The sequence below is a fragment of the Rousettus aegyptiacus genome, unplaced genomic scaffold, assembly GCF_014176215.1.
Source record: "Rousettus aegyptiacus isolate mRouAeg1 unplaced genomic scaffold, mRouAeg1.p scaffold_m13_p_1, whole genome shotgun sequence".
Taxonomy (NCBI): Eukaryota; Metazoa; Chordata; class Mammalia; order Chiroptera; family Pteropodidae; genus Rousettus; species Rousettus aegyptiacus.
The window spans coordinates 181,793,687-181,812,890 of NW_023416284.1; the positions used below are offsets into that span (position 1 = coordinate 181,793,687).

Here is a 19,204-nt window from a genome sequence, read left to right on the forward strand (position 1 = left end):
GACAATGGAATATTATTCAGCGCCAAAAAGAAATGAGCCGTCGAGCCATGAAACACCTGGAGGAAACTTAAGCACATCTGCCCAAGTAAAAGAAGCCCGTCCGAAAAGGCTATACGCTGTATGATCCCAACGACGCGACATCTGGAAAAGGCAAAACTATGGAGACGATAAAAATGCCGGTGATTGCCAGGGGTAGAGGGCAGAGCATGCAAAGTTTTGAGGGCAAAGGAAACGCCATACATGATATTACGGTGGTAGATACATGTCATTTCACATTCGTTGACTTACGGAATGAGCAGCACCAAGGATGAACTGCAAGGTAGACGATGGCCTTCGGGTGCATGTGATGCGTCGATGCAGGTTCATCCTTGTCAAAAAAGGTATCGTTCCGGGGAGTGATGCTGCGCACGTGTTGGGGGTGGGGACGCGGCAAGTATCTGTCCCTTCATTCCCATTCTGCTGTAACCCTAAAACTGCTCTAAAAACATCTTTAACATTCTGACCTTGCACTAGCATGATAAGGGAGGGATATGCAGAAAAAAATATTTATAAATTATTCTATGTTAACTATTAAATACTAAAAGATAACTTCTCTGGTTTCAATCTTGTACGTAGTTAATTATGTGTAATTTGACTAATGATGTATGATTAGTACACATAAAAGTAAATCAAATAAACAAACTATATAGATACCATTTTAAAAAATCTGTAGTTAATACTTTTAATTTTCCTCTAGGAAGATACAATATTTCAAAATCAGAACCAAAGAAATATATCTAAATATAAATTCACAAGTCAGTAAACCTTATATTAATAGAGGACACATCGATACTATCTATATATAGTGAGTGAGAAAGTAATGTTTTCTAGATTCTTTCTAAAGCTTTCATACTGAACAAGTTTTGCATTTTTCTCTCATAATAGACAATCCAAATAAATGAGAAATGCTAGAACTTAATTTTTTAAAATATGTGAATAATAAATATAATTTCCTTTATCAAATGGGGCCAAGACTAACAATATGAACGCGGCACTGGAGAGGATGCCGGCGGGAGCCTCTCAGACGCGGGCGGTCACGTTCCACACGGTGCGGCCATGACCCAGAACGGGATGTTACCACCGACCGTCTACCTGAGTTACATGCCCCGTTCACAGAGTTGAAGCCTGCAGTCGGCGACCCCTGTAAGGCTGGGGGCTTCCGCCTTACTTAATTCAATACATACATTTTTAAACATTAGAAATAGTTCAAATCAGTAGCAGCAAAAAATGATTAAATAGAGTATTCCTATGCGACAGAATCTTAGGTACATATTTAGAACAACAAACAAACTTGCTTCACGGAATATTTCATGGCAGGGGAAATTTATCATGATACCATGTTAAATGAAAAAGCCAGATTCGAAACTATATCTACAATATGGTTACCTGTAGCGCACATGTGTGCGCACACACACACTCACACACGCACACCCACATACACATGCTAATATTCAGGTATGCTCAAGACCCTGGAGAGAATTAAAGCACAATCTTACTTGCCATCAAGGCTAAAATTTTCTAACATCATTTGAATTTGATCGTGAGTGAATTATTTCTAAATTAAAAAATAATGAAAGTGGTAGCAGAAAAAAATCCCCGCGACAATTTGCAAAGCACAGCACGGCGTACTGGGGTGCCTCGTGCAGGCTCTCAGGACACCCCTGAGCCCGTCAACATCAGAAGAAAGAGGCCTTTCTCTGTCTTACAGATACGGCTCCCCTCTGCTGCCTCACAGGAGAAGGGACCTTTGTCAGAGGCGCGTTGGTTAAACGTTCATACTTACATCTAACCAAACATAGTAGCTTCTATTTATAAAATCCCTCAAAAGTAATAGGAAAAGTGTTTATTGCCAAAGACAGTGTTATTATTCCAGTTATTATCTCCCTGTGTATCTGGGAGTTGGCTCATTTCCTTCACGAGATGCTGCGAGTTATTAATATAAAGGTGACGGCTCAGTAGCAGAAACGTGGAGGAAATGCTCGCAGTAAGATAACATGATGATACGATCAACATTACATATCTTAACGCCACTTTATCGGCTTTAATGGAAGGCTTTAAAATACTGGCTGGGGGCTGCATTCTGCCTTACAGAAAAAAAAAAAATGTTCTGAATTTCTCCTCTGAAAAATCGAGAAGCGATTTAAGTAGCTACTGTTTTCGGAGCAGTCGCGCTCACGTTTTTAGCACTTTCCAATTCTTTTCCTGAAATACCGAAAGAGTCGGCCGTTCTTGCACGTGGGAAGCACTCGCCACGTGCGCGGCTCACCTGGCCGAGGGAGGCTGAAATGCTGCGTTCGAGGCGATGCTGTGGTGTCCCCCGCCTCGGTGAGGACCAGACGTGCAGCGGAAGGAAACGCCTCATTTTTGTTCTTTAGCGGAAGCGGTTTTCAGGCTTCCGTTAGTCAACATCTTTATTCCAATTTATTGAAGACTAAAAGTGTGATGTTGGGAATAGTAACACCTGCTAATCGTGAACTCACCGCTTCAAAGCAGCTTTAAAAGGCCGCCCAGCACAGCCCCAAAGGCCGAGCAGAGACGATACCTAAAGGACTAGGGTCTACAGCTGTCTTTGCTTAAAAGACGGAACAGAAAAATATTCTTTGACTTTATTCATGAATTCAATGCAGCATTTCACAAGTTCTTTCCGAGATCAGGGCTAAGACCTCGCCGGCGCAACTTGCTTCTAGCCAACTGCGGAATATGGAATAAAGCTACTTTCGCTTCCTCTGTTCATTTGAATAGTGTGGGAATTATGCAAATGCAATTAAGGAAAAAATAGGACTAGAAAGTCTACTCCCAACTGTCTACCCTGCAGGTTAAACAGTCTCAAATTCTTCGACCGAGCCCTTGCCTCCCAAGCTGTAATTCAAACCTAGCCGTTTTCCCCTGTTTCCTAACAGTCCACGTCCTCATTTTCTTTCTTTTATTGTATCCAGTGAGATTAGACATAACCAGGTCCCAAACTAGCTAGGTGCTTTCATTTGAGGGGTATGAATGAATACACATGACGCGCCAGTATAAACACGGATGCGTGGATGAGCCGAAGTGTACGGAAAATACATTTTTAAAATAGAACATTATGAGCCATATATTCCAAAAATAAATAGTGTTCATAAATTATTTCATTCCTAACATAAGCATCATGTTTGAATTTATTTTAGAAATTATTGATAGCAATACATGAGTTTATATTTTAAGATCAACCTAAAGTGACACTGTTTTTGGATATAAGTCATCTCGCTTATATCCTAGGATCCTATGTGCCTACCGACTAAGCTAAGGACCTGTCGTTCTAAAAGTCTCACCACGTTAACATATAGCGAGAGCGAGCAGAAGCGGGAGGCCACGGAGGCGGCTCAGACCGCTGGGGGAGGAGGCGCTGAGCGTCCTTCCGGGTCCTTACCTGACGTCCATACATGTGATGCAGGTGATGCCACGGCTATTAGCTGTGATCAGGTTCAAAGCCACCGACGTCTCCTCGTCAGAGGTGGGGTGCGCTCCACATTTGAAGAAGAATTCCTGCAAGAACGAGGAACACTGTCAAGGCCATGGAACGCGGCCGGCCGCTGCCCCGCCTCTAGGCCTTTCGGCCGTGAGCCATCTCTGCGGGGGAGGGAAGCAATCTAGCGTTAGGTCAGAGTCGGAAATAAGTCGGCATCGAGTATTTCAGGGACACTAATGTCTGTCTGCCAAGCGAGCCGACAACCTCGTTTAGCAGGACCCAGCGTCTCAGCCTTTCCTTCTTTTCTCTTTCGGCCGCGGAGCTGGGGACATGCTCTGTGCCCCGGGCTGTGCTCCTCGGTGACGAGCGAGTCGAGTAGAAGTCAGTGTGGATGCAGGGAAGCCTGGACCGATACCTGGCACGTGAGGGAAGGGAGACCCTGAGCCTGGGGGCGATTTGCCCGTCACGGGTGAAGCCCGGCAGTGACCCGGGCTTCCTCAAGGGAAACCCGGCGCTCTCCGTTGTGGCGTCTCTGCACCGCTGGTCAGTTAGCACAAGGGCATAGGGCAGAGCAAGGAGTGTAAGGGCCCCTCCCATCGGCAAGCGTGCAAGTGCACGCACACTTACGGACGAGCAGCCTGAGCCTCCCGCGGCCTGATCCAGAGCCCCGCCCGCTTCTCTGCCTTCCTTCAGCATCCCAGAATCCCCTGGGAGGCCGGGCCCCCGCGCCCCTGCCAGGCAGCTGCGGCTCCTTCACACTCAGATGGGGACCTCTGCCCTCGTGAACTCGTGCCCCCAGCCCTGGCCCGTGCGCACGCCTTTATTTTAGCTTTTCACGCGAGTCGTATTCTTTTGATTAATATTATTCTCCCTTCTCAGCCAAAATTTTTTAACACTTCCTCCTTGTTCTATATGTGTTCACGTGCCTCTTCTCCCTTCATTCAACGAGAGGCGGGGCTGGGAATCGCTCTGCTTCCCGTCAGTCTCTACGCCTGCCATGAGAATCGCATCCACAAGCTAAGTTTCTGCAGCTGCAAAAATTCTATGCAAATAGGTCACAGGGTGATGGACACGTGCGGCCTACACGTGCGCCTCAGCTCCACTGGGGCGTGACCACATGGAATACGGAAGGTGGTTTTTTCCCCTTCAAACACTTGACCCGGTGTCAACAAACTTTTATTAAAGCTCCAGATATTAAATGTTGTTGGCTTTGCAGGCCATTTAGTCTCTGTTATACTTCTCTACTCTGCATTGTAGCCTAAAAAAGCAGCCATGGGCAATATACGGATGTGCCATGCCCTAATAAAACTTTATTTATTAAAAACATGTGGCAAATTAGATTTCGCCTGCAGGCCATAGGATGTCTATCTCTATGCTAGATCCTGAGATATTTGTGGAATGTCTTATTCATGGTTGCATCCTAAAGTGTCTGGCACAGGTTAGGCATTTGATTATTTCCAAAACGAAAACTCAGCAGACTTATTTAATAAGTGCTACCGGGGTCCCTTCATTTACGTGACAGTAGCATCTTCATTCTTTCTTACCCTGCTCATCGTAACCAAGCTAACTTTATTCTCTCCTCACCTGAGATACAGCGAGGAGCCCCTGGGGGGCTCAAACTACAGGGAGCCTCAGAATCACCTGGGGGGCTTGTTAGCCCAGGTGGTGCTGGGCCCTACCCCTGGTTTTCTAACGCAGCAGTTCCGCCATGGCGCCAGGGTCCGCATTCCTAACGAGCTGCCAGGTGACGCCGTTACTGCCGCCCTGGGGCCCACAGCTGGGAGAGCCGCTGGGCCACACCATCGCCGCTGGTCAAAGGGGTAAACTCTGCTTACTCTTGGGGGCTGGCAGCTGTGGCACACCTCTCTCACCGCAGCTGACAACAAGGCCATGCCTCAGGCAAAGTGTGTCACTCTCCCAAAACCTGGAGTGTGCCATTTTGCAGAGAAGTGTCCCGAGGACAGGTGTTTGGAACCCGGGCTGCTGCTAAGCGCAAGTGTCTCAGCAATCCCAGATGGTCAGATGGCTTGTCAGCCAGAAGCTACCCCGCCTGGGTCACGGGCGTTGGTGGCCGACCCACCTGCCTGCAGTCCTCTGCCCCCCAGACTGGGGGAGCCCAGAGTCTCGTGGTAACAGGTGGCGTATGGTGCATCCGATGGCAGGCCGTTCAGGGGGGGGTCTGCGGGGTCCCGCCCGCGAGCCCAGGGTCCTTCCTGGAGCCGCATGCAAATCGTACTAAGTTTTTATTTTTCTTTTCTAACATGGAGTACCACATTTTTTACTCAATCTTTTGAAATGCTAGAGGTCCTTCAAGACCAGTTCAAGGGTAGTGAGAAAAAGAGTTAAAGCCATTCCTGATGACCAGAAGGAAGAGTTTGGCGGACATGCCCGGCTCTGAGGAAACATACCGAGTGAGCTGCGACTGCTTCTTGCAGACGCGAAAAACACCCTCGTTCAACACAAAGTAATTCCTCCAAAAGAGCTGAGCTGGCTGGACCACGGAGAGGGTGTTTCACATACAGATAAATAGATAGAGAGCATTTATATTTTCTCTTAGCTTGCAGAAAGCTACTGGTAGATGTTCAGCTAACAAATCACAGAGTGTTCTAACGCCAGATGAAATTCAGGCAGATAAGAGCCAAAATCCTTTTTTGAGGTGGGGTGGGCATTTACAGATAATGGTATAAGAAGATACAGATATTTGGAAAAGTCCAGTAATACATATGATGTGATAAAGCTAAAATTGAAATTACTAGCTCTATATATCAAATATGCACGTCTCATCAGTGAATTTCGACACCGTCTCCAATTTTTATGAAAGAAGGTCCTTCTACAGTACTAGAGCGCCACGCAGGAGCCGAGGAGGGGCTGAGATTTCGCCCGGCTTGCAGTCGGGTGCTGCCGTTTGCCTGGGCCAGCAGAATGGGGACGGGCAGGTAGATCTGCAAGCCACCAGCAGGTGACCAGTGCCCCGCTGCGAGGCAAAGGCAGTCTGTGAAGCCAAAATTCCTCAACTTCCGCACTTCGTTAATGGTGACACCTTCTAATTAACCACCATAAAAATATAGTACATTGATACACATTCTTTAAAATCTATTAAAAATACATAAATATTTATACTGTGTGTTAAATTTATTCTCAAATAAACCTGTCGAAAGATTTTCCACTCAAATTTTCAAATAAGATGAACAGAGGCCATTGTCACTATTTATGAGAAAATTAGTAATAAGCATCTCACGTCTACATCAAAAAGGTCCTCAGGGTGACCCAGTTACCACAGATGACGTGTCACTTAGGATCAGTCTAAATGGCTCTCACGGACCTACAGTTCTGTCCATAGCTAACAACAGGCACCGCAGGCCCTAACCTTCATCATTGGCTAGATCCATGTTCTTCTGAAGAAGCTGTTAGTTTGAAGCCTTATCATCCATTTAGGAGTTTCGTTATCGATGTTAATACTATAGTTTTAATTTTCTCTGAGCGAAACATGAAAGAGCGTGTCTGAGCCTTCATGCTAAAGCGCTAGACTCTCTTTCTGTTACATCAGTCCAGGAAGAATGATATAAGGTTGGATGCAAAATAACTATGTGACCCGTTAGATTGGGTAATACTGGTGGACTGCTAATTTAACAATGCCGGTTGTAAAATCAGCTTACACCTAGTCAAATAAAACCTTGAAAATTAATGAGTCTGTTATCATGTTCGATGAGTTTGTTTTCTCTTAATGAGGTGTTGATAAGGCCTCTGGATGACGAGCTGAGTTCATCGGGGGAAAGAAAGTCAGCGTTCCACCACGGAAGCAAAGCCACGTCTTTGCAGAGAGGGTCACTGCTGCGGTCACCTCGTGCCACTGCTGAAGTCTTCGGAAGACCGCCCCCTGCCCCAGACCCTCTGTCGGTGAACAACAGACACATACATTACACGCGTGTAAACGCACACACTCACGCGTGCACGGGCCTGCGTGCACACTCTGAGCCGAGCGCCGTTTAAAGCAGGACGGAGTCTCAGGTGTGAATCCAGGAAGCGCGGAGCTCGCTAACTGCGCCTCTGGGCCGGGTTCGACGGCGTTGCCATTTCATGTCGGTTCAGCTGTTGTCGTACTTTGAAAGCACGTTTTGTAATTTTATCTTATTACTAAGGTTTAAAAGTATAAACCAGGTCTGTTCCCTAGCCAAGGTATAAGGATAATAAAAATTAAAATGAAATTCTGAAACTCAAAAGGCTCTGAAAAAGCCTAGTTTTAATTTTTGCCTCTAAATTTGGCATAAATTTCATTTATGGCAAAATCTAACATAAGCTGGCATGACGTTATTTCTAGCCTATATTTATCCAACTTAGTGTGGCTATTCATACTTTTCACTGCAAAATTACTATTAAAAAAAAAAAGGTGTAGACATTCCAGGGGATATTTCAGAGCTAAACTGTATGAATTGCATAATTCTTCTAAAATCTAAAAAGTTCTAAATTTAAGGCACTTCTGGCCCCCATTCATAAGTAATTAAGATTCTGCAACATAAAATTGTCTTAAATTCTCACAAGCCCAGCAGGACAATCCGTGAGGCACCAGAGTCCCTTCTTAAATCGCCACAAAGGTGCATTCAGCTCGGTCCAAAGGAATTATCTTATTCTACTTGAAATATGTATATGTGTAAATAGATCCGCGTGTTCTTCCTACATTTTCATTCAATACCAGAGAGAAACATTTAGGACATTTTTAACGGTACAAGTCTTTAAGAAGTCTAACTTTAAAACAAAAGCTACGGCCAAGACCAGGGGCATCTCCCCCTTCCCACCTGAATGCTGAGGTCCCCCAGGAGCCTAGACCACAAGTTCATTTGACTGCAACAATCCTCGACCATAACGTGCTATTTATTAATTTAAGAATAAAAGGGGGTGGGGGCTGTTGAAGAACACATTTCAAACGGCACGTGAAGAGTAAACTAGAAGGTTTGGGGTCATCACCGGCGCTTATAAAATGCACATCTTTACAGAGATGGCTTTCCTCAGACAGGAAAGACAGTCCTGATTCCCAGCTCTAGCAACTGCGTAGACATGCTCAGGGCCCCCACCCAAGATGGCCAGGCGGCTCTGGCCAGCTCGGTGAGAACACAACATTCCCCAGCTGTCTCCACAGCCGGAGAAGTGTCTGAGAACCAAGCCAGAGTTCTGGGGAACAGGGACAAAGACGGAGGGGCAGGTCGAGCAATGGCACTGCGCTCTGGTCCGCCTCTGCGGCAGGTGCTCATCGAGTCATCTACGCAAGCGATGACCAAGCTTCCAGGAACTTGCTTCCGCCCCTGTTCCCCTATTAAAGAACACAGAAGTGCGCTATTTTCCCCTTGCTCAGCCCTCAGCCAGGGGCTGCGAGACGAAGGCAAAACCAAAGTCCTGAGCCGGGAGCAGGAAGCCCCTTCACCCAACACTCGCGCCCAGTAAAACCAGGCAGGCGCCTCCGGACGCCTCGGCTCCAGGCTGTGGGTGAGGGCCACGTGCAGCGTGGGGGGCAGTGAGAAGGCTTTGCTACCGGAGGGGTATTTGAACTCGGTTTTGAAAGGAGAGAGTTCCCTAGGCAGAGCAGCAGAGCCCTGAGCACAGAGGCAAAGGCGAGCGAGCGCCTGAGCTGGGGTCGGAGCCTCGCCGGAGTCCGGGGTGCCGGGACAGAGCAACGACGGGGGACCTGTGCTTCTCCGAGCACGCGAGCCTTCACCCAATCCCATCAAACCCGTGCCCATGCTTCCATAGCCTGGACACGAGCCATCGTGTGGCTGGCTCCTCGCCTGTACCAAAAAAATGACTGAGCTGCGATGGCAAAGAACAGGCCCCGTGACTCTTTCCTCGTCACCGACTTTGAAAGATCACCTTTCAAAACAGGGTTTCGATGGTTCGGCTTAGCGGTGCATGTGCACTTCCGAGGCACGCTTCCACGTCGTCTTTCAGACTGGAAAACATGGGTTCACCTTTTTGTCCTTTAGTATCTTGGGGAATGTATCCCCGGAGGATCTGGGGATCAAACGCTTTGAGTTTGGTTCTTAACAGTTCTCGGCTTGTGCACAATCACCTCGCTCCATTAAAGGTCCTGACTCCATCCTTTCGGGAACTTAGGGACAGCTGTCAAAGTTGTATTTATTCCACGGGGGATAGGGGTCCGGCTGAGCTAAGAGGCCCCTAATGGCCAGAGGATGCCTCACTTAATCCCAGGAATAAGTGTCCATTTCGTGAGAATCTGATTAGTGACTTTACACACGACGCAGCGCCTGCTCTTCCTTCCCGAGATCTGACGCTCAGCTGCCTGGCTAGTTGCTCCACGTGGTCCAACCTTTGCCTGGATTTCCATCCTGATTCCAGTGACGTCTGGGGACGTAACCTCCCTCCGGCAGCAGCGTAACGGCGGTGACCTACGTGATATCATCGGCCGAGGATAAGAGGCTCAGCCAGACTCTGAAAGACAATGTTCACTCTTCGAACTGTTTTCTATTTCCTTTAGAAGCTAAAGGTTTCATATGCTCTCATGACGCATCAGCTCGAAAGAACGTAAAGGTGTCCACGGCGTGTGCGAGTTTCATGCTCAGGCAACGCTTTCCAGCTTCTGTTCTCAGATAAATGAGATATAAATATTCGGTGGCTAGCAGAGTGTTTCCTTCAGTAATCTTTCACCCATTATGCACGCTGACCTCTGGGGGAGGGCGCATGACAGATATCTGCTGGCTGGTAATGATTTGTAAGAAATTGAGGAGATGAGTCATAGTTTTGAAAAGTTCCAGCGACTCACCATCCGAAGATGAACTGCGTCCCCTGCATTTTCTAAGCGATTTCCAGAGGCTGGTCGTTAATTCAGTGATTTCTAAATGTGCAAAAAACTTACTCTAATCAACAATAGATCTTAAATAATGTACGAGAATGACTGAATCGTATCCCTCTTCTGGTTACCTGTCCTCCAGATCAAGCGCACTGCCCGGGCGGGGCCCGTGAAGCCACCACACCTGCGCAGCCACCTCCCCACCTCTCCGCCCCTCCCAGGCCTGCCAGGGCCGCCTGACAACCTCCTCCCCAGAGGCCTCCTGCACCGACGCCCTCTGCCCGGGCAGTCTCCCCTTCCACCGCCACCACTCACGTTGCCTTTCAAGCCCCTCGCGCCCTCAGGCCTCGGCCACACGTCGCAGACCCTGGGAGCCGCCCTGGGTCCCCAGGACTGGGCGGCGCCTGTTGCTTCTCTCCTGCTCTCCGCCCAGTGCCTCCCAAGGCCCCGGTCTGTGGTACCGACGTCACCCGCGTGGCTAGCAGAGCCACCAGGGGGCAAGTGACCCGAGGGCACGCGGCGCCCGGCACAGGGCCTGCACACCGCGGTGTCCGAGCGGATGAAAGAACGCGCCGTCCGAGGGTCAAGGAACCTCGGGCGTGGGACCCGCTCTGGGGAGGAAGTCGATGGGGGCGTGGGGCCAGAGGCTTCGGCACTCCTGGGACTTCGGCGTCCCCTCCCCTGTCCCCGGCCGGTGTCCACCTTCCTCTTCACTCCGGTCGCTCCCGTCGTTCCCGTCATCGGCTCTGCCGCGCTGCTCATCTGGCAGACGGCCCGCTCCGCGGAGCGCGTGCCAGCAGAATGATGCCGTCGCCTCCCGCTCGCGGCCCGAGGCTGAGAGACGCAGCGCCTGGACCTCAGAGTGTCCCCCGCTCCGCGGAGCGCGTGCCGGCAGAATGATGCCGCCGCCTCCCGCTCGCAGCCCGAGGCTGAGGGACGCAGCGCCCGCGGCCTCAGAGTGTCCAGCCTGGGCGTGGGGGCGGGGAGGGGGCGAGAACATGCCTTTGGGAGCGAGGATTCACAAAACGATGATATGACTCGGTTCCGGCTGCAAGCGAAGAGAAATACTGAACAATAAAAAAACCCTAACTTTAAAACATTTTAAATGACTTTAGACTTGGAATCTAAACTTTTCCCCTCAAAAGTCCTTGTTTTTTTTTTTTGGCAAGTAGAATTTAAAGCTTCTTTTTATTTGTTTTCTTTATTGCAAGCAGCACACATGGCCATAAACACTCCACTCAAGACGAAACAGGGCAAAGGCAAGAGAGCTTTATAGACGTTAATAGTGTCTTGCATTCTCCACATTTATTTTATTTCCTTGTTAGAAAAGAAACTAAAACGTAATTTGTAAAGTTATCTATAAACTATACACATGCAGGAAAACTAAGACGAATAAAACTAGCAAACAAATGTCACAGTGTTTGTTTTTAAATTAAGACAATTTTTTAGAGCAGTGTTAGATTCACGGCAAAGTCGAGAGGGGGCCTAGAGATTTCTCACAGCCGCTACCTTCCCGCGAGCGTAGCGACTCACGACCCCTGCCATCACGTCCCCCACCATCATGTCACTGAACCTACACCCAAAGTCCACATTTCCCAGGAAGACTTACCCTTGGAGTTGCACATTCTACAGGTTGGAACCCAGGTACAATGGCATTTATCTCCCAATATGGAATCGTGCAGAGTATATTCATACCATAAAAACCCTCTGTGCTCTATCTATCCATCCCGCCCTGTCCCCCAACCCCTGGCGACCACGGATCTTATCACCTCCCTGGTTTTGCCTATTCCAGATGCCATATAGTGGGGATCACACAGTATGCAGCCTTTTTAGATGGGCTTCTTTCATTTAGTAATATGCATTTTAAGGTTCCTCTACATTTTTTCACGGGTTGAGAGCTCATTTCTTTTTAGCACTGAATAAACAGCATTCCAGTATCTGGACAAACCAGTCAATTTATCCTTTAACTGCTGAAGGGCATCTTGGTCGCTTCCAAGTTTTGGCAAATATGGATAAAGCCGCGATAACCATCTCTATGCGGGCTTCTGTATGGACATGCCTTCAACTCCTTCGGGTAAATACCAACGGGTGAAATTGCTGAACCACACATCAGAGCATTTCCTTTTTAAGAAACCATGAGACTGCTTTTCAAGCGGCTGGACCCCCTTGCACGCCCACTGGCAGTGTGTGAGTTTCTGCTGTTGCACACCCTTGTCGGCATTTGGTTTTATTGGTGTTCCCGATTTGGGCCATTCTAAAAGGGGCAGCAGCAGAGTATCCTCCTTGTCACCTGAATTTGCATTTCCCCGATGACAAATGATGTAGAGAATCTTCTCAAATATTTAGTTGCCATTTTTATATTTTCTTTGATGAGATATCTATTAAGGTCTTTGGCCTGTTTTTTTAATTGAGTTTTTTTGCTTGTTTGTTTGAGTGTAGAGTTTTAAGAGTTCTTTGTATGTTTTGTTCTTTATCAGATGTGTTCTCTGCAAATATTTTCTCCCAGTCTGCGGCTTGTCTTATCATGGTCTTGACACTGTTTTTTGTAGAACAAAAGTTTTTTTTTTTTTTTTTAATTTTAATAAAGTCTAGCTTGTCAACCATTTCTTTCATGGATTGTGCCATGAAAAGATTTCCAGAAGGATTAACTGTCTAAATATAAAAATAACAAAAAGTTTAATAAAATATTAAATGAAAAAAAAACATCAGTAGAAATTCATACACTTTGAAAATATATAAACTGAGTCTCTCCTTATGTGAAAGAACATGATCGGCATTTCAAAAATTTGTGCAATGTAAAAAGACAGAAATGTTTATATAGCATATAGTAGACAAAGAGTATACCTACTCTTAAAAAAGTATTTCTGTCAATTACTTTAAAAAATAGCAAACGATCAAATTCAACACCAGAGACGATAAGATAGTGTATCTAGAAAGAGAAAAGGCGAAAGGCTAATAACATTAAAAGGTGCCTAACTTTACTGGTGGTCAGCGAAGTGCTAAGTAGGAGCAACGATGATCTGCCATCTTCACACACGGCTTTATCAGCGACGAAGGGTCTGGCGCTAGTGAGAGTCGGTAAATGTGTGAGAGTGAGAAGTGCCTCGGCCTCGCTGGAAAACCATCACAGCAGTTCGGATAAAAATTTTCAATGCGCATGTTTTATCCAGTTATTCTGATTCAGAAACTGCTATCATGTGAAAAAAAATATGGTGATATATATGTATATATATGTAATAATTACATAGATAGATGATAGATAGATAGATAGTATTATTACCACTTCAACAAAAATAAAAATTAAAACACCCATACAAGTATGCTTGTTTAAAAATAGTACAGAAAAATTTATGGAGGAGTTCAAAGAAAAAAGTTCACATCAATCATCTTGGGAGAATGAAACCGCGAACAAACTCATTTATTTTCTGTATGTATTTCTTGTTAAAAAGGTCACAGAAGCCGTGCACACCTTTGAAATAAAGTATGCAAAATTAAGACAATTGACACAAAAAGGCAAAGGGCCACAGGAGAGAGGCTGGTGGGCCCTCGCCTGCCCGAGCACATCTTGGAGGTTGTTTTTGCAGGCGAGAAACTCGTGGGGATGGGCGGAGGGGGCGGCAGGGGCAGCAGCCCGAGGCCGGGCCTGGAGGGGCGGGCACCTCCCGGGGCTGGGAGCATCATCGTAAAGGGGATGGGCAGCTTTGACTGATTTTAAGCGGGCGAGCGATGCGAGGTTAAAACCAGCGCCCGCAACGCCTGGTCGGAGAGGAACACAGAAAGCCAGCACCTCCTGACCCTCCCTGTGGACCCAGGGCCCCGACGCCGTGCTGCAGAGTGGGCAAGGCTGGCCGGCCCGCCCCGTGCAAGACGCCCCATGTCTGTGCTCGACTGGCCCCAGTCTGGGCGCTGGGCCTTCCGTAGCCGAGCCCGAGTCGGTTCCCATGTACTCTGTCAAGCCAGCAACCACGCTTGTTCTCTTTGTGGCTTATTTGCCAAAATGCAGTAGATTGACCAAAAATTATAGTATAACTACTAATGGTATCCTAAGAGTAATATTATTTTCGTATTTAATTCCTCTTAATAATCAAATTCATACATACTCGGTATAAGTAATATTCAGTTAATTATAAGAAGGACAGATTCTTAGAGAGTAAACCTTTCCCTCTGTGATAAATGTAAGAAAAAGTTACATTAATAAATATCACTATCTCAATACTTCTATATTTATGCACTTAACAATACTATTAAGCGCGTGTTGGAAGGGAAAATTGTGAGTGTGAAAAACAACATCCCCCCAGGATGTGTTTGCCCAGGATTTCATACATCAAGCTTTAGCCTAGAGACGTTTATGGTTGGGTTATAAAACTTGCTGGGGGAAAGTTGTGTGTAATAATGAACGTGGAGAAGGCATCTAAATCATCACGCTTCAAAAGGAAGTCGCGCTGAAAACCACCCGACCACGAAACGTGCCCCTGACATTGCACTGGTATCAGTAGGCGGCTCACAACTGAAATGACCCATAAATCTCGAAAACTTTCTCTGCGTCTGAACATACAACAGTGGGCTTCAACTTAAGTTCATGAACGACAGCAAATGCGTACACTGAAATAGCTAATAAACCGGCACGTATAACACAGTGTGTTCTGTTTCATAGACGTGGCCCATTCTGTCTGTTGGTCCATTACATTAGGTGAGTTATTCTCATTTTATTTCTATAGATCATAACTCATTAATTATAGTGACTTCTGAAAAAAAAAAAAAAAGTGCTTCTCCACTGCAGAGGAAGCTGAGTAAAACATCGACCTTATGCTGCTCACGAGTATACACAACCACCTTCCGGAAGGGGAGCTGTAAAAACCGGGCGTCTGGGTCGTGCTGCTAACTCTTCTGGACTGCCAGGGCTCCGCCTGGGCCGAGCATCGCAGCCAGCTGTAACTGACAACCTGTGGATTCTGCGCAGTGTCCCGGTGCCCCTCTGCACGGGGGTCTGCTCACATGGACACTCGTGTCCTCCCCCAGTCACTTGACCCAGCGTCAGCCTGCTCGCTGGTCTCCCTCGAATCACAGTGGGAGGAGACCACGGGGCTTCATTTCCTCTTTCAGATCAGCTGGGTCAGCTGGTCTACTGGGAACTCACTGAGTTACGTCAGGCAGCTCCCACTCTGTCCCTGCTGTGGAACCTTCCCCCTTCCCCCGCTCATGTCAACCTAACTTCTTTTCAGAAAGCTGGCAATTACTTAGGGTTATATCATCGAAGGAGACGCCTTTCCCAAACCAAACCTCTGTAAGTAACCCCAAGTTGGACATCGCTGTCAATATTTTTAGCTGCAAACATTCTTTTGATCACCCACACCTGGTGCTCAGTAGCTATATCATTAGTTGGCTGGTTATATGTGAGCCCATCTGTGCAAAAATGGCCAAGAGCCAGCTCAGAGCTGGCCAGGCCTGTGTCCTGAGCGTGGGTGCCAGGCGATGATGAGTTTTAATGACCTTCATAACCCTCTGAAAGTAAGAGAGCTCATAAAAATGATCTATATGAAGCAGTGATGTGGAGATATGGAAAACACATTATGAAATATATTAAAATATAAAACTGCACATTTATATGGTAATTATAAAGCCCTTTTAATATATTATTTCATCTTTTCTTTATGAGAATTTTTGGGATGTATGAGTTTTACCATATAAGTTTGAGTGAGAAAGTAATACCAACAACACTTTGCGATGATCTATGGATGTGGAAATCATGAGTTTACTATTTTTAGCCCATTATCTGTCTCAAATCCTTGCATGCACATATTAAATATATTGTCATTAGTCCTTAGCTGTGCTATAATGTCTGGTGGAAAATTATTTAGGTGTCATCACAATTGACATCAAGTGGTGTTTTGCTATTTTCTAACTTCGTTTTATAAAACTGGGAATATATTTGCTGCACATATGAAATTCCATATTTGAATATAAATAAATGTTTACATGTTTGTCAAATTTCTCTGTTTGTCTGACAGTCAAAGATAAATCAAGCTATCAGTGTAACCTCAGCAAGTGATGTGTGTGTTCCCAGGGCTTGCGGCCAGTTACCTCGGCTACGGCTTTCTACCCTGGTCCCGGGTTTCATTAGCTACAGTTTACCCATCATGCTGTGACTGAAGTACTTAAAAAAACATTTATTCACACATTAAATGAGAGAAAATTTAAATGAATTTTCTGGACTCCACTAAAGTCTCAAGAGAATAAGACAGTGCATGAGAAATCCGATTGCATTAGAAGTATTTGCAGTGTAAATTTGTCAAAGGGTCAATTTCCAGTATATTTCCTCTCCCCCAGAATGCCTCAATATAGTAGACTCTTCAGGGAAATTGCTCTGTGGAAATAAGTGATTTATGGTGTCAGTTTATGCTTCTAAAAAAGAGTAGTGTGAATTGAGTATATGTGTTTGGTAATTTCCTTCATGATATCATAATCATTTTTTTGGTCCTTTGAGAATGAAAACCATTTCACTGCGTTTTGTGCTCTGAACACACAAAAATGTTTGATGGAAAGATATGTAGATAGATTCTCAATAGACTTAGGGAAGGGTAAAGACAGGTCTCCAGCAGCTCCAACACAAAATCATACAGTTTGTACCCATCGCGGCAGATTTTCCCACACGCCCCTGCTCACCCTATCACAGCAGATTTTCCCACACGCCCCCGCTCACGTTTTTATGATCGCAACTGCAGCGAGCTATCATGACTCAGATGTAACAATAAAAACAAAATCATTGCCCGCTGCCTACAGAAGACACCACCTGCACGATGTGAAATGGGCAAGTAGCCCGGTGGGCATGCCTTTGCACTGCCATCGGGATGCTCACTCTGCTCGTGCCCACGTCTACACTGAAGTTTATCGGCGACGGCTTCTGTGGTATTAAGGAGTGACGATCCCTGCTTTGGACTAGTTTACGATTCCTGAAAAGCAAAAGGTGACTCGTAGTGGAAATTCCAAAAGCAAGAGCACACCGCAGCACATCTTCATTGAAGCGTGCTGAGTACTTCGTCACAGGTCTGCTCGTGCAATGGTGTTCGTTCTGCATTCTGTGTGTCAGGCGAGGTGCTAGATCTTGCGGGTGCCAGGGAGCACGGTAAAACACGTGCCCGTAGGCACCTCGGCCAACACGGTGGGGAGACGTGAAAATGACTGCAATAGGGCCGGTGAGGCTGGGCGCTATGGTAGGAACGGAGAGATGACAGCCTCGGGCAAGGGCACGCCCTGAACTCGACTGTACCGACAATGCAGAGTGAGCGACCGCCTCTGGTGGTGACGGTGACGTGGCAAATTGAGGCAACAGGACCCTTTGTCAGCCGGTTTCCTCAAGTGAGCTTTAAGGATTCTCCGACTTTACGCTAGCCCAGAGTTCTGATTCCACAAACACACAAAATAATAATTGACAGTAAATGATAATAACCGGGTTGCTAACAACTTTTAAAATACTGATAACTGTACTTCACACAAATACTAATAGCAACATGGTGGTTATGTTAATAATAATACAAGGTATGTAGGCTTGAAATTGTAATTTAGAACAAATTTGTTTTACAAAAGTTCTGTAAATTGTCTTTCTTGACCCAAGTTTATAATTTGGTGGTTTAAACTGACGATGAAAAACATCCATTTATTTTCGTGCTTTATTTTTTTATTTTATTAAGGTATAATCGACACACTTTATAATAAAGTGCAGATATTTAAATGATAAAATATGATCTCTATATACATTAAGTATACATTTAGGATTATTATGTCCTCTTAATAAATCAACCATTTATCATTATAAAATTTTCTTCATCATATCCCTTGCTCTGAAATCTACTAGTCTGTAATTAACAGAGCCAAGCCAGTGTTTAATTTTTTTAAACTAATTTTAGCATGGTATACCTTTTCCATCTTTTTATTTTTAAACTATTTGTATCTTTCTATTTAAAGTAGGTTTCTTGTAGGCAGTACATAGGTATATAGGTGATTATACTATTTTATCCAATCTAAAAATCTCTGCCTTTAATTGAGGTGTCAAGAACATTTACATTTAATTCGTCAGTCATCTTACTGTTCTCTATATTTCTCATCTACTCTTTGTCGTTTTTTTCTCTTTTTATACCTTTTTATGTTAATTATTTTTGTGCTTCCATTTTATCTTCTTGGCATATCAGCTATAGCTCTTTTTTATTTCAGTTGTTGCTTAGGGATTATACCATAAATTATAGTACTCATTTTTAACTTAACAAAGACTATTTTAGAGTGATGTTAAGGCACTTCTCACTAGTACAAGAACTCACAAAAATCTTCCAGTTTGTGCACGCCTAGCTTTGTGCTATTGTGGTCATACACTTTTATACACATCATAAGCCTACAATACATTCCTTTTTATTTAAAGAGTTAGTTACTTAAAATATATTTAATAAAAAATATTAGATATTTAATTATGAAGTTCACATTCCCAGTACATTTTATTCCCATGTTTCCATCTGACATAATTTTCCTTCTGCTTCAAGGACTTCCTTTAATCTTTATTGTACTGTAGTTCTGCTAGTGATAAATTCTTTCAGCTTTTCTATGTCTGAAAACGTTTGCTTCAACTTTGATTTGTAATTCGCTTTTGATGGGTATAGAAATCTCGGTTGAAATATTTTGTTTTTTCTGTATTTAAAGCAGCATGTTTTTCATTTCGGACATTGTAGTTTTCCTCATTAAGAGTTCAGTTTGCGTCTGTTTTACATCTTCCATGTCTCCACTTAACTCTTTCATGTATAGGATGCAGCTACAGTGACTATTTTAAAGCCCCTGTGTATCACTTGTAACATGTGGGTCAGTTCTGGCTCAATTTTGATTGGTTAGTGTTTCTCCTCGTTACTGGTCATATATTTTCATGACTTGTAATCTTTGACTGAATG

At 45.3% G+C, this 19,204-nt stretch overlaps 1 protein-coding gene across 4 annotated transcripts in view; it reads right to left on the reverse strand.

Moving 5' to 3' along the window:
- PRKN (parkin RBR E3 ubiquitin protein ligase) overlaps positions 1 to 19,204 on the reverse strand; it is a 943,383-nt gene that overhangs the window by 409,971 nt on the left and 514,208 nt on the right. For all 4 annotated transcript variants that reach the window (XM_036218434.1, XM_036218431.1, XM_036218425.1 and 1 more), the window contains exon 6: positions 3,443 to 3,558. In XM_036218434.1, coding sequence (XP_036074327.1) covers positions 3,443 to 3,558 — 116 coding nt within the window. The remainder of the gene's footprint in view (positions 1 to 3,442; positions 3,559 to 19,204) is intronic.